Genomic DNA, 15199 nt, shown 5'->3' with positions numbered 1-15199 from the left:
CCACCATCAAATGCTTTTAGGCATTGAGGGAGAACTACCTATTCTCCTCCCTCCGATGCACCAAACCTATTGTTTGAACAAATTGTTTTGTATTGTTGCTCACCCGATGGTCCACGACAAACCCTACCTGATGTGGATGTATCAATGGTGGTAATATACTATCTAAGCTGGCCACTGGGAATTTAGTAAAAAAATCTTTACATCGATGTTCAAGAGGGATATGGGTTTGTAGTACCCACATTTCTTGAGATCCTCTCTGATTTAGGAATTTTGGACACACTCCCCTCAGCTATAGTAGGGGTAACTCCACATGTTTGCTAAAGCAATTAAATAAACATGTCAGAAAGTCTGATAGTTGGGATTGAAACTCTTATTAAAAAGTTGGAATAAATCTGTCCGGGTTGGGTGATTCAGGGACTTTAAGGCTCCGGACTACCGCATTGATTTGCTGTTTTGTAGTTCTAATTGGGCACTCTCAAAGGGTATTAAAGTATCCAACCCACCTCTTTCACGTATTCCACAGCAGCAGTCGAAGGAGTCACCTCGTAGAATTGTTAATAGAAATGAAAAAAATATGTCTAGTTTGTCTACTTTTTTTGTCAGTTGGTGGCCCTGTTCATCTTTTATCTGAGATATACAGAGGTTACTGTCTAATATTGTCCAATTTCCCCATGGTTGGGCTCTGGCGACTTGGTAAACCATGAGTGTGACGGCTGAGGGATTTGTAAATGTCACCAGAACCTTGAGATGGCAATACAGCACAATATTACAGGTTACAAATTATTTAGATTGTTAAATCCTTATTTTGGGAAAGAGAGTTTGGAAAAGCTGTTTCGTTAATGTGCAACTAAGAAAGGGAACCAATTGGAATTGGAATGATTATGTTTACATTTTATGAGCTAATTCTTGATAAAACAGTCCACACTGGTGAGGACGAATGGTTTTTATGCAACTCTTGCTACAGCATTTACCACATAATTATGGATTTACTGTATTTGCCATAAAATTTACCACATAATTTGCAGATTTCACAAATATTTTTTCTGCCTCAAATGAAAATAATATTGCCAAAGAATGTGCTTCATAATGTACCTTTTTTGCTGCATAATTTAGGTAACCATGCTGCATATCACCATGCTGCACAATCTAGATGGCCTGACAATAGCAAAGCTCTGCAGAGTGGTTTGGGGCTGTCATTATGATGATAAAACCTGTATCTTGCAGGAAACTGTGAAATGTTGGCCATATTTACTGGTCCGAGTTTTTATATCACTGCTCGTTGTGCAAAAGAAGCACCCCAAGATGTAATATATTGCATGATGGCAATCGCCACTGTGTAGTTATGGTTCAGCTGTCCTTCCATTTAAAATTCACCTTTTGATTTGCCTTCGGATCTGCACTAAATTGAACAATTCCTTGGCATTGTCTGTTAGTGTCTTGCCAGTATTGGTGCAGTTAAAGGTGTGGTGAAAAAAGAAATGTTACCCCATTTTAACTCTATTAGAAACGTTTGCTGGCACTTACAACCAAAGTCATTGAATGGATTTAGACTAGACGAGGTATGGAAGTAGAACTTTACAAAAAAAGCATGGATTTGTTGGTTGGGTCCAAATCCGTTGCAAATCGGACTTTAAAGGCTTAACACCTTTCTATATCTATACAGTTTAAAATCGTAATTCAGGAACTCAATGACATAATTTTTTTCTCAAATGCGATTGACCCTACGGCAAACTACTGTTGCACGAGGCAGAAGGCTGTGCATGGCGGGGTTTGCCACCTGCAGTCGGTTGGGTTAGAGTCTGGCAACAGGCTTGGCCCCATTTCCAACACCCACTGTACTCAGCCAGGGTCTGTGCAAAGCAATGGGTTGGCGTAAAGTATATTTTAAAACCACTATAGAAATTGACTAATAAAATGCAAGTAAAAACTGAGATCTGGTTCTGGCTCAGATAGATGCGTAAAACTGATGAAATTTGCCAATTATGTTATGAAGCACGTATAGCGCATGCCACAGTTCATGTCACCCACCATGTTTTACTTTTAGTCCTCAGTCTTTTTTTCCTGTGCCTTTTAAAATTGACATTTGCGTTTTCTGCATTGTGGACAATGACTTGCGTTGCATACCATAAATGGCGAATTTCAGTTGTTTTGCATGTTTGAGTCCGAACCATAATTGTCTTGTTTTCACTGAATATATATGTAATGTAATTATTTGGCTTTCAGTCTGGATGCCACGAGACACCCTGCTTTAGTTCACCCTTCATAGACTTTAATGGCCAAGTCTAGTAACTGCTTGTTCTGCCTTACGTAATTCCATTAAGCGTAATTGTCCTTTCAGGGCTAGGATAACCAACTATTGTTTCTGCGAGTGGAAACTGTTGTGTATGTTTTCAGCTGAAGATCTTATTTGTTTATTTTTCACTCCTCTATTCATCTATAAGGCAACCTCTTACCACATACTTGAGTGTCTCTCATGTTGTCTCCAAGCCATTTCTTCATTGCTGTTATAGAGTAAGTATTTTTATTTGGGCACTAATTGTCATCATAGCTACTGGATCTCTGATTATATTCTAGCTCAGCCTCTATGCTCCTCTTGTAATGACCCTACTCTCTTTCAGTTCTAGCGTGTCAATTACCTGAACACGGTCCCATGTTCTATATTCAGTATATATTTGGTCATCAATTGATAAGTAAATACCATATTTTATCTGAGATATGATTTACGAGCCAGTGACTAGTGAGAATAATTGATTTAACACAGATGGCGTTCTGTCCAGGTATCGAGGAAAACACCTCAACAAGCCATTGAGAACCTCTTTTGGCATTGTAGATTTTCCTCCATACTTCTCTTATTTTTCCTCCCATAAATGACAAAATTTCAGTTGCCCCTAAAACTAGAGGATCTGATCCAATTGAAGAAAGTTTCTGCAATGTTGTTTTAAAGAAAGGTGCCTGACCAGCATCTGGTGCGTACACTGATAGATAGCGGTTTGCATCTTCAGACACTATTCACCACAAGCCATTGCCCCCAAACTACCATCACTGCCTACCCTGAGTATCCGGCATGCGACGCAAGAAGAATACCTCTAAAGCTGTTTTATTTTTTCAACCCCGAGACAAAAGGGTTTCAGTAAATGGGTTTATTGTAGAAAGCAGGTGTGTTCCTGAACCCCCTCATAGGGTAGCACCGTTACCCTCTTTGAAGGAGTGGTAAGACCTCAGGCATTACACAAAATAACTTGATCTTTCTCATCTTTAGTGCGTGGGGGGGGGGATAGTCATGTCATGTGACTTTTTTTGTATTCTTTTGTTTATTATTATTATGGCCTATTGCTTAGGGGTAGAATTTAATTGGCCGCCCCAGTGCATGAAACTTCCTAGACGAACTTTTCCCGTAAAAAAAACACAAAACAGCATAACTTCAACAATGACCCCCAGCAATCAAGTTGAAGTTATTTGTGTCTGCAGCAATTCATGCACCTCTTATCTCCTTCCCCCATCACACCCAGCATTGCTGCGTGAGCACTCAATAAAGCTCTCCAGGGCAACCAAGCACTAATTTAGTCAGTCCTTTTGGGCGGTTGATGGGCTTCACCATTTTCTTGAAGAGCCTATTGACTGGAATTCATCACTTGCTCCACAGTTGTTCTTTGTTTCTTTAGTCTCACTACTGTTTGTGGTTTGGATGCCCTTTCTGTTTCTTATAGCTTTGTTCCACTATTCTCTTTGTGGTTTCGGCCTATCTTTCCGAGCAGATCTTCTGATTAGTCTTCTTGCTGACCAGCTTCGATTTGGAAGATCTTTTTTGCTTTGGTCAGTGACCTCACCTGTTTTTTCCAGCTGGAGATACTGCTAAAATGCTGACTCCATTTGTATGGTGTCTTCTGGGCTCACAAAAAGACAGTGATTGTCACATGGTTCTCCTCTTCTGGATATTAATATGTGAAAGATCCCTAAAGTATAGCATTTTGTGACCTTACAAAGTAACGTCAACATTACATCTGCCGGCTACCAGAACGCAGTCTTTTTATTGAAATTGATGTACATTGTTGGACGGTGCATTCCTAGAGTGCCCTTTGTGTAGGTTCTGTCCATTTATATTTGTTCAGAATCATCAGCCCTAAGAATACACTTTGAGCATAGTTTTCCCTTTCGCTCCCCGAAGTACAAGTTTCAGATGAATGTTGTATCGCCGTGATCCGTTCTCCAAGTCTTATAGTTTCTCTTTAATGTTCCATTTATTATTGCTGTTTCTTTCCAGTTGTGATACTCCTTCTCAATTAAGGAATTGCTGTTTCAGTGTTTATGCACCTTCTGAGTCTGTCTCTGCAGCACTGGTGAAGAACTGCCGTACTCCTCAATACCGCTGACTCTCTGATGCCAGTACAGTATAACAGGTTTTCCACCATAGGGGGTTTAAACAGAAAAGCTGAAACAGAGGAGTTAGACCAATGTCTTACTCACTTCCCTGCTCCAAAACTTATACCTCATTTTTGATTTTTGTGCCTGATGTGGCAAACACTGTTTAAAGGTATGGTTGTCCAAAATCATGGCCGTAACCTAAGGAGTACTTGGAATCTGTGTTGATAGTGACAGTCGTCTTTAAAGAAAGACTAAAAAATCTACTAAATGCAACACATTTTGCTTCCTGGTTGTGTACACTTGAGGAAGACATACTTTACACCACTTTAACTTGTGAAAAAACTTCATATCCCATTCACATATTTCCTTCTTCATTTCTGAGATGGGACCAAACTGCATAGAACTCCACCTTACAGTTTGTAGGAGTAATATCTTTCAAGTCAGTGTGTGGTTAGGCAACAACAATTGTTGTAATCAAAAAATCAAGAGCTTCACCTCATGTAAAATGAGGAACAAAAAAGTAGGTTTCAATACTGGGCATCATGTAATAGTAAATTCAGAGGCAGACAATAACTGTATTTTATACTTTGACTACATATCATGTATAAGTGTTGCATGTTAATAGTGAGTAAAAGTATGTTCAAAGAATGAGGAGCAGCTAGTTCAAGAGGGGAGCTCAGCACAATATTTTCAGGTACTTCAATCAAGTATCCTACAGCTGTCAGCTAGTAAATATCGAGGCAATCCAGCTTCCACAGCGTCCAAAGCAGAAGAATAAAATGCAGTGTGTGCGTCTTGTCGCTATGTGCTTGGGCCAAGAACCCAAGGGCAACGCCCATCACCCCTCATTTTCATGATATAACAATATGAAGGGCTTTGAATTGTTTAGCAACCAGACACTCTTCAAAGAAGTGAGGACTTGCTCTACTGTCTTGGACCAGGTTAATGATTGAGAAATATCCTTTTTGTTAGTGAAGTTTTGTAGATCACTGACTCACTCCACATACCCTAAAATCCACTGGCGGCGATAACCAGCAACACCTGTGATTGTGCATTTGGGTTATAGTAGCGGGATGAGGAATCTTGAGGTTAACCTAGACAGAATCAGTGGGCAGGTGCTTTCGCCCTGTAGAAGTATCATGACCTAGGTAATGTACATGTGGGAGACAACATAGGAGCTTCTTCTGTGACGCATTCTGCCTTTTCTTTGCTAATTCAGTGAGAAGGTATACAGAATGGTGTGATCCAATGTATCAGAGGCAACCAGCAGGCCATCTACATACTGGATGAAAGCAGACTTCCTTGTAAAGTTGAGAGAGTCGAGATGTTGTTTCAGGCCTGTGAACATACAGGTGGCTCTGTGTACCCTTGAGCCTTGTCTGAGTTACTTGTCGGCCCGTAAATGTGAATACAAACAAAGTGGCTATTGGGGTGTATTGGGATAGAGGAGAAAGTGGGGCAAAAATCAACAACAGTGCAGTTTATAGCAGTGGATGAATTACAGGACATGGTAGTTGCAGTATTTGGGACAACCGGAAAAGCAGTGAGGACCACAGCATTAACTGCTTGAAAGTCTGTGCACAACTGTGATCGTCTTTCCCAGGATTCTATATTGGGTTTTTCAGGGGCTAGCAGTGGAGATAAGGACAGACCCTTTGGTCTAACACTGTGGAGATGACACACTGATTCCCTCATCTCTAGGTCGGAGAGAGTATTAAGGGACCTTGTGAATCCTCTGAATGGAGTTCAAGAGAATCTTAATGTGTTTCACAAAGGGCACACTGTACCTCATTGGCATGCTGGGCCACAGTCATAAGATACTTATTCTACAAGTGAAGACCTATCCTCCGAAGAGAATGTGGTAGGGTGAGTGTTAGGGGGTGGGATCTCAGTCCGCATTGCCAGCACAGCATTTTCTTTTTCTGCAGGTATCTTCAGGTAAATCCCATCCGCCTCCACACAATAAAATTCAATTTACTATAAACAGTAAACCTTACACTAAGAGATAATTGGTTGAGGAAAGATTTAACAACAAGCCCTAGCAAAGACAGTGGGTCTTGCCTTTGGCACCTATTGGCTCTGCCATTGATTGTAGTCATATTATGCAGGAGCACAACTAAAAATAATTTAGAAAACAAACATGATGATGCCTTCAACGCTAATGCCTTTTTTTAAGCTCTATGATGTAGTCGGTGCCAATGCACTTAAAAAAAAACAATGGTGTACTGAATTATAGTCAAGGCAACATGAGAGAGGAGGCAGACAACATACAAGAGGGGCTGGGTGGAGTACAATGGAGGGTGGGCGAAGGTACAACACAGACAACAGGGTGGGCAAATGCGAGAAAGCGCACATACAATGGAGTGTGGGTGGGGGGCAAACCACATGGACTTGCAAAAGCAAAAAATAGTGGGTTGAGGAGCAGGTGGGGAATCAAAAGCTACACTGATGGCATGGGGAGTCCAGAGCACCGGGTGTGGTGGCCGGAAGCAACATGGAGGGCACAGAGGAAGTAAATGGGAACAGTGAGGAACAAAACATGCACTCTCGTTGAGTGTTAAACAAAAAGAAATAGTGCTTTTTAATGCAGAAGGACATCAGCAGGGCGCAAGTAAAGTGCCCATGCTCCAGTGGAGGTTCAAACTCAGGTGATCGCTGAAAAGCACCACAAGCCATGAATAAGAAGCCAACAAAAGAATGTGACGTTAATGCCAACCAATGTTAAGTAATGGTTGGCTTATAAGTCCTTTCTAAGATAGCCAATGGTCTGGCGAGTTAGATGAGACCTAAAAAGACATGTTTATCTCATATGGGCCTAGTGAGATTGAAATTGAGTGAAGGACCTTCTGGTTCGAAATGCAGGCTGTATTCCTAGTATGGCATAGAAAGTAGGAGGTTAAGGAAATGTTTCAGTATTCTGGGAAGATCAAATGGCTCTGGTGTCAGTGAAACAGGAAGTTTCACTAACAACACAGTATGTTTAGTAACTCCTCCATCCCGTTTGAAAGAACCCACATTTCAGCCAATGAGGTGGAAGCTTAAACACTTTACTCCCCGTAGAGACCGCCATAGCACCGTTTAAAATCTACCTCATATTCCTGTAAAATGATACCTCCTACATGAAGATATTGAGCCTAAAAATATTAGTTCCAGCGTAATATATATCTTGAGAGAAGGGGGCTCTCAAGTATTTAGTAATGAATAATTGAATAGTGAACTTTTGAGTTAAAGTATCTTTTAAGCTGCACTGTCCCAGTATACGGAAAATACTTTGAAAACATCTGATAAAATCATAGATTTTAATTTTAAAAAGTAAATAAATAAAAAATAGATCCTGACATGGCACTGTAGATTCACGCACAGTGCGGAGAGTTTTGCTGAGTGGATTGTTTTAATGTTTGTATTGTCATTTGCCCACTTTCCAAGTATGCTTGCCTGCATAGAAAAACAGAATACACTTGTGAACAAAGAAAGTGTATTTTTCTGAGTAGAACCAGAGCGCAGTTTGAGTGTGCACAAGACCCCGGTGGGTCGTGATCTGCGGCTGGGAAAAGGAGAAAATATGGTATCGGACAGCTAAAACTTCGGTGCTGGAAGTCAAGATGCACCGAATTGGCCATTTTGGGTTAAAAAGGGAAAAGGCTATGAATTGTTCTTGACATCCATGCAAGGCAGAGAGATGGGCAGTCCAATGGAAAAGTCACAAAACACCAAATCAGCTTTTTGGGTTAGAAAGAGAAATGGCAATAGATTGATCTGGACATTTGTACAAGAAAGAGAGACCATCCAGTGGGAAGGAACTATCTGGTCTTTTGTTTGAATTTAATAGGTAGAACAGGAAGGAGGAATCACAGTGCAAGAGAGTAGCCTGTGTCACCTAAAATTTAGAAACGTGTCATCTGAGGGGCTTTCGTTTTGAAAAGTTTCCTACAAAAGCCAAAAGGAAAAAAAGTCTTGATGTTCTCATTTGTTACATAAGTGTATAAAAATTACAATTACCAGAATTCGTAGCAATTTTCAATTTAATTGTTCAAACACCGAATCCGGCTGGAAAAAAAGCACCAGTGATAACAGGTATGTATTTTTTACCGATCTTGCATTGAAATACGTTGTAGGAGCTCTGTAACAGCACAAAAGAAAATGTTCCTTAACTCAGTTCAGGACATGTAAATTGCAATTATGAATTAAGAATATAAAGGAAAAGATTTTATATCCTATGTAAATGAGAACTGAAATCATTGGAACTGAAATCATTGAGAAACAGAAAATTATTGTAAATGGTGCTTGGTATGACAACTTGCTGAGAGCAATTTGCTCTTTCGTCTAAGACTAGGTATCTGTGACCAGAGATATTAGGCAGGAGGCATGTATCAAACTATATATCCAAATACAGAAGCCAATGCAAACAGAATACAATGGTGTGCAACAGATGTGAATCTTTATTTGGTGGGTTCTTGTCACAGGCAGTCATTATGACAATTAATATTTTTTATTTTTCTGACGGAGTTAGCTTTGATCCTATTGACCTTGTTGAAGCAATGCTCTGCGTTCATGTCTCCAAATCCTACAAATGTAATTAGAAGTTTAACCCCTTCAGCGCTGCGCGGATTCCCCCGCGGTGCTGAAGGGTTCTAGCGTGGGCGTGGTCATGACGGAACGGTTCCGTCATGAGCACAGCTCAACCGATGCTCATGACGGAACCGTTCCGTCATGAGCATCGAAGGGGTTAAAGGTGACACACAAGACTTTATAAAACCACAAAATAAATATGTACATAGATGGTCATTCCCGGGGAATTGCTAAATGTACACATTTGCGAGAGCTATATATATATATATATATATATATATATATATATATATATATGTATATATATTTCTGTTTGTGTATTTATATATATGTGTGTGTGTGTGTAATATATAAAACTATCCCCAGGAAAAGGGGAGATGGCCTTATATAGTAGCTTTCTTCCTTTTAGCTGCTAGTTTCTGGAGTAATATTTATGGACGGATTTTAACTACTTGTGGTGAAACAGTGGCCTCAAATGTACACCTGATGATTTTTGATGCAACATCAGTAAAATGTATTGAGGCAAGTTTTATTTTTCTGGCAGCTGCAATATCAAGGTTAATATTGCTGTCATATTGGCACGATTCAGGCACAACAACATTTTAGGTCAGGTTGCATAGAATTTAATTGAGGCCAATGTTAATTTAAACTGGAAAAAAGCATATATGAAAGCAACAGACACAACGTGTAGAAGGACATTTAAAGCACAATTTAGGCTAGATCATAGTTATTTGCATTATTGGAATATGCACTACTGAAATTAAGTATTGTATGCACTTATGTATTGTTTGAACTTTGGTGTTTTCAACAGATCGTTAACAATCTCCTTCTCATGGTAATGAATGTGAATTTGTTTATATTAAGTATGAAACGTATAACACATGGTTATTTTAACAATTTGATATTTTTTGAATATTGAAAATGTGTTTTAAAGATTGGCATCTGAGATTTTCCATTTGTTCCATAGATTGATTGGGGAGCCTGTGGTCTCGTCCTGACAGGAAACACAGTCATCTTTGCAACTATACTAGGATTCTTCCTGGTCTTTGGCAGAAATGATGACTTTAGCTGGCAGCAGTGGTGAAACAACATTTGTTACACAGAGCTTTCTATGAAACGGACAGCAATGTTTGTGATTATGTGGCCATTTGTTTAAGTAAAAGACTTGGCAATACAGAGAAAATGGTATAACTAGGCTCCGTGGGGATACTTAAATTCTCCCTCTTTAATTTTGTGTTTAATATCATGATGTTGAAAACTTGTTGAAGGGCTCTATGTATGTTATTTAGTTTAAAGAAAAAAGTAAGGAAAACACAATACCCTGTTAATATTTTTCTGTTTCCATTTTTTTTATCCTTCCCGCTGTATTGAGAGGGAAGAAAATTCTCTTATAAATATTGTATTCGTAATAGCAACATTTTAACAACTGGAAGAGTCTATAAACCGAGCCACTATAACTGCTAAAAATGTTTTTATTAAAAAGTAACAAAGTTCAGTTTAGAGAACAACAGTATAATGTGACTGTGTTTTGTAAGTTTGTGCTTCTCATTAGTTTTACTGAACACTACAACAGAAAGGAGTAGACTCTTCATAAGAACTTCCCTCGAGAGAAGTCGCTAAACCGAAACGATTATACACCACTGGCACAAGGACCCTTTCGCGGAGGAGCCTGAAAAGCAAAATGTCAGTAGGAGTCATTTCCTGCACGTGACTCACTGGAGAGAATATGAACACAATATAGACATTTAGTGAACCATTGCAAAATCAGCGTCACCCCTCTGGAACTTTATTTTAATAATCTACAGGATTCTTCGCCAGAGTTTAAACATGGCAGTGTGAATATCTTTGGAGTACAAATCCGACTATAAGTGCTCAGTTTGTCTATGGATTGGAACAGCAGTGCTCCTGTGAACATCATTGAGAATATTTCTGCTTAGACTACTATTCTAGTTACTATGTATCCGCTACGTGATATCCTTGTTTTTATTTAGAGACAGCAAGCTTATCAAATCCACAGTGCCCTATCTGAAGTTCAGATAGAGCTGTAAGATGTGTCCATTCTGTTTTATTGTGAGAAGTAAGTAGATGAGTGGCAAATGGTAATCTACTGCTCAAATTCAGTCCCTTGGAATACAGTATTTATCAATAGCTTTGAATAGATCACTATTGCTCTTGCCTTTTTTTTATTCTAAACCCATTTGTGTGAGTAACATAAGAGAGGCAAAGATAAAAAGAGGGGCTGTTTAGTTTGTTTAGTTTTTCCATTCCTACAGTTATGCTGTAATTTGGTAAAATCTTTAAGAAAATGTAATTGAAATTACGTCTTTTTTCCACAACACATTGAAACTGTTTATTTATAAATCTGTTTTTAGTTTATTTAGTGGGTCAGTCTTTTATTTCTTATTTGTGTTTACGAGGGTACAAAACGTTTTGTCAAATGGCGCTACTGATTATAAATATGAAGTGATTTATAATGTATGTAAAAAAACAAACCCTCTATTTTCATTTGCATTTTTATTATACACAAAGTGTCTGAACGACTTGCCATGTGAAGATTTAAAGTATTTCAAACTATCAAACTATAGCGTTGAATGACTTGGAATTGAATGTACACTGTATAAACATTCCGAACAGCCACAGAATGCTTTTCTTTAAGCGACAACTTTAATTGTGATTTTTAATTCTTGCTTTATGTGCATTAACTGCCATTGGCTTGTTTGTCTGTTCACAATGTACATTATTGTCTGTCAGGTTTTATATGATTTAGTTTGACAATTTTGGCCCCAGATAACTGGCTACCTTTCGTGGCCTCTGATTTTTGTGGGTGAATATCTTTGCTTTGTATCTACAAGCTTTTTTGGTTCAGAAGAAGCATAATCCATTCACTCAGGGTAATGAATGTGATGCATGACACAGTCACTTGTGTTTCATGAAAGTGTAAAGAAAACTCTAGTATGCTCACAAACATAACTTAATTGTGCATGTTACAAACTATTAAATTCATACTAAACTTTGCGGGCATAATTTGGTAAATTATCCAAGCATATTGCATGCATTCAAATAGAGAAGGGAAGGAGCCTGAGTAGGTAGTCTGTGTTAACTCAAGAATGCATTGGCATTGCAGGTATTCAGGAAAGTGTGTTTTTTCAAGGCATTATATTTTGTGCTGTATCCAGTGTACCTGGCAAGCTAGATGTACGCCTTCCTTCCAGCCTTAGGATAATGCATACAACTTGCCCAGCCTGCATCTCATGAGGCCTGTTCTCATTCTCACAGGCACATTTACAATATTGTTATGACCTTAGTAGCAGACCTTTTAAGTAATATGATCTGCATGTCCTGAATCCTAAGTCTTCAGTCCTTGTTCAAGATGCATTACAGTCTGCTTAGTTACATGTCTGTGTTGATGCCGTCCAGAAATGGAAGTTATGCACAAGTTCTTCTTAAATCCAAAACTTCTGCTCCTCTATTAGATACTGTATAGCCATATGGTTTAGAATACAGATAGGTTAGATTCATAGAGCACTTTGTGGAAGTTTAAACCCAGTTTTTCCAATGTATCACATTGGCAGTTTCTCTATTTCATCAGGTCTCGGAGATAGGGAATGCCTAAGTTAGGACCTACAACTTCAAGGATGTGGTTTGAGAAATATTCTGGAAGATCAGACAATCTCTCTACCAAAAATGGAGACCAGGACTTAGTTTAGTTATAAATCTTTCTGCATAATTGAAATTGACTTGAAAACAAAAAATTTGCAATCATTGTAAATGGTTCATAGGTATGATTTTTCTAAATAAGCACTGAAGTACTATTCCTCTGTAAAAAGTAACTTTTGAAAAGACAATAAAGCTTTTAAATACTAATTGCTTTCCTAATTTTGTAGAGGAGGTATGTTAACATTTTGCTCTTATGTAAACAGCTTACTCTGAATCTGCACAAACATGACCAGTCATACTTTTTCCACCCCTCGCTTAGTTCTTGAGAATTGTCTGTTCTCTTCCAGGGGATACTCATCAATAGTCATAAGCACTGAATAGTCCAGCCCTCGCGCGTGGACCCAGGAGCATACACAAAAAAATCCATATATATTAATGTATGTTTAACCCAAATCCAGTATGCAGCACCGTCAAATATATATATTTATCTCAAGGAAAAGGATTGCGGTATGCTGGCGTGCTGTCAAATCGCTGGTGGTGCACGGAGATCAGCGCCACCGCATGCGCTAAATATTCCAAAAATACCTCTCAAAAAAACTCAAATATGAGAGAGAGAAGACGGCACTCGAAACCAGGGGAATAAAATCATTTGATGAATCAAAGTGCCTGAAAACAGGAACACACGGGAGACGCGTTTCGGCAGGGACACTGCCTTTATCAATCTAAATGTGCCATTTTGTTGCTCCATTTAAACTTAAAAACAATAGACATAAGCACCATACTTCATTCTTAGCCTCTTAGATAATATACTGTGAGGAAGCCTAAAACATTTATGTATATACTAGAAACGTGGCTGCAGCTTTTCAGCTCTATGCGCACAATCTATTATTGAATAAATAAATTAAAGGATAATGTATGGCTAGTGCCACTAAGCATTATTCCTCCAACAAATAAAATGTGTTTATATATCCTGAATCCTCTACGACAACATTTGTAAAATCCGGACTGGAGTGAAGGTCAAATCATCTGATTTATTAAATGGTTTTATTCCTCCTGACTTCGATTGCCTGCTCTCCTCCATATTGGAGTTTTAAGCGGAATGTTATATAATATATATATATATATATATATCCTACTGGCGGTCGCCAGTAGGTAGTTATAGTTAGGACCTATTATCCATAGGAAATCCGCAACATTCTATTTATAATAACTTTAGCACTGGTTGACGAATCTTCGCGAAATTTTCAAAACTCGTGGCCCGCTCCGGTACGCTTTTATCCTGAAAGTCTCGGGGTGATTCGTCAAGCGGGGGCCGAGAAAAAAGGGGAAGTCCCAAAACGTGTTTTGCCTATGCAATTTTCCATAGGGACCTTTAGTCGCAACTACAGCCCGAACTGCTGAACGGAATTACACCAAATTTGGTAGAAAGGTAGACATTGGTTCAGAGTCGTGCCTTTTTCTTAAATGGTGTAAATCCGTTCAGTAGTTCCTGAGAAAATCAAAAGTAAAATCACATATATATCTGGGCGGAGCCTAACCACACATCTCATCGTGAGATCTGATTGGCTGTCAGCATTTCATCCAAGAAGTGTTGGCAGCCATCTTGGGACCAATATACATGATAGCACCTCATTAAAAAGCAGTTAATAGAAGGTTTTAAGAGTTCAGTTACATTATAAATCATTTGTTGATGGTACCATACTCATTTTAGGAATTGTGGTATGTTCTAAGGTGATTTTACAATGTGAAAAAGCCTTCTACTGGGATATCATGAATCATGTTTGGGAGAAAACTATTTTCTCATGCTTTTCCCACAGAGGTTTGGAAGGTGATCTATAAGCTAAACTGATAGCATATTTTCTGTAAATTCACATTATCTTTCTCAGTCATGTGAGAATTAAGTCTGACAGTCTCAGTAAAATATGTACATCCAACAAGGGCAGAGACTGTCAGTTGATTCCTTTGTGTTCTACTGCAGCTTCCCAGAGTGTTCCAAAGAACAACTAGAGCGCTAACAGTACTACTTATGATAAACGTATGGCACACCTGAAGCCATCTTGATTGGAATAAAGTGGTAACTCTTAAAACATTTAATTTAAAAAGGAACAAAATGAGGGGGTTCATTTTGCTATAGAAAGTATGATTAGTGCTGCATAAAGAAAAATTCGGGCACATTTTGAGTGACTTCTCAAATCCTCTTCTATTTCATTAAAAAATTCTGACATGCAGACTGAAACATGCACTTTCAATACCAGCAGCAGACTTCCCTGGTGAGCAGTAGCTTTACTACAGTGATCTAATGAGCAAGTAGAGTGCTAACATTCTGAATTTATGGCTAATGTGTGACACATCTGAATGCCTTCTTGATGGAATCAAAGTAAAAATTTGAAAGTATTCCTACTGAGGAGACTGTAGTAACTAAGGAAATTAGGAAACTTCATAACAAATAAATCTCTCAAGATGGCCACCAGAGACAAAAGAGCCCAAAAGTAGCACAGATATCACCCAGATGTAGCCCAAGTATAACCCAATGACAGAATGTCCCAGAGTTTTCTAAAGAACAACTATAGCGCTAACAGTCTTACTTATGACAAAAGTATGGCACACCTGA

At 38.7% G+C, this 15199-nt stretch overlaps 1 protein-coding gene across 1 annotated transcript in view; it reads left to right on the top strand.

Moving 5' to 3' along the window:
* The window catches only part of LEPROTL1 (leptin receptor overlapping transcript like 1), a 62368-nt gene extending 49573 nt beyond the window's left edge, over positions 1 to 12795 (top strand). Inside the window, exon 4 of the mRNA XM_085641080.1 lies at positions 9899 to 12795. Coding sequence (XP_085497206.1) covers positions 9899 to 10015 — 117 coding nt within the window. The 3' untranslated portion in view covers positions 10016 to 12795. The remainder of the gene's footprint in view (positions 1 to 9898) is intronic.
* Positions 12796 to 15199: the final 2404 nt, after the last annotated feature.

The sequence above is a fragment of the Triturus cristatus genome, chromosome 2_2 (assembly GCF_964204655.1).
Source record: "Triturus cristatus chromosome 2_2, aTriCri1.1, whole genome shotgun sequence".
NCBI classification, from domain to species: domain Eukaryota; kingdom Metazoa; phylum Chordata; class Amphibia; order Caudata; family Salamandridae; genus Triturus; species Triturus cristatus.
This window is presented reverse-complemented; position numbering and strand designations above follow the sequence as displayed.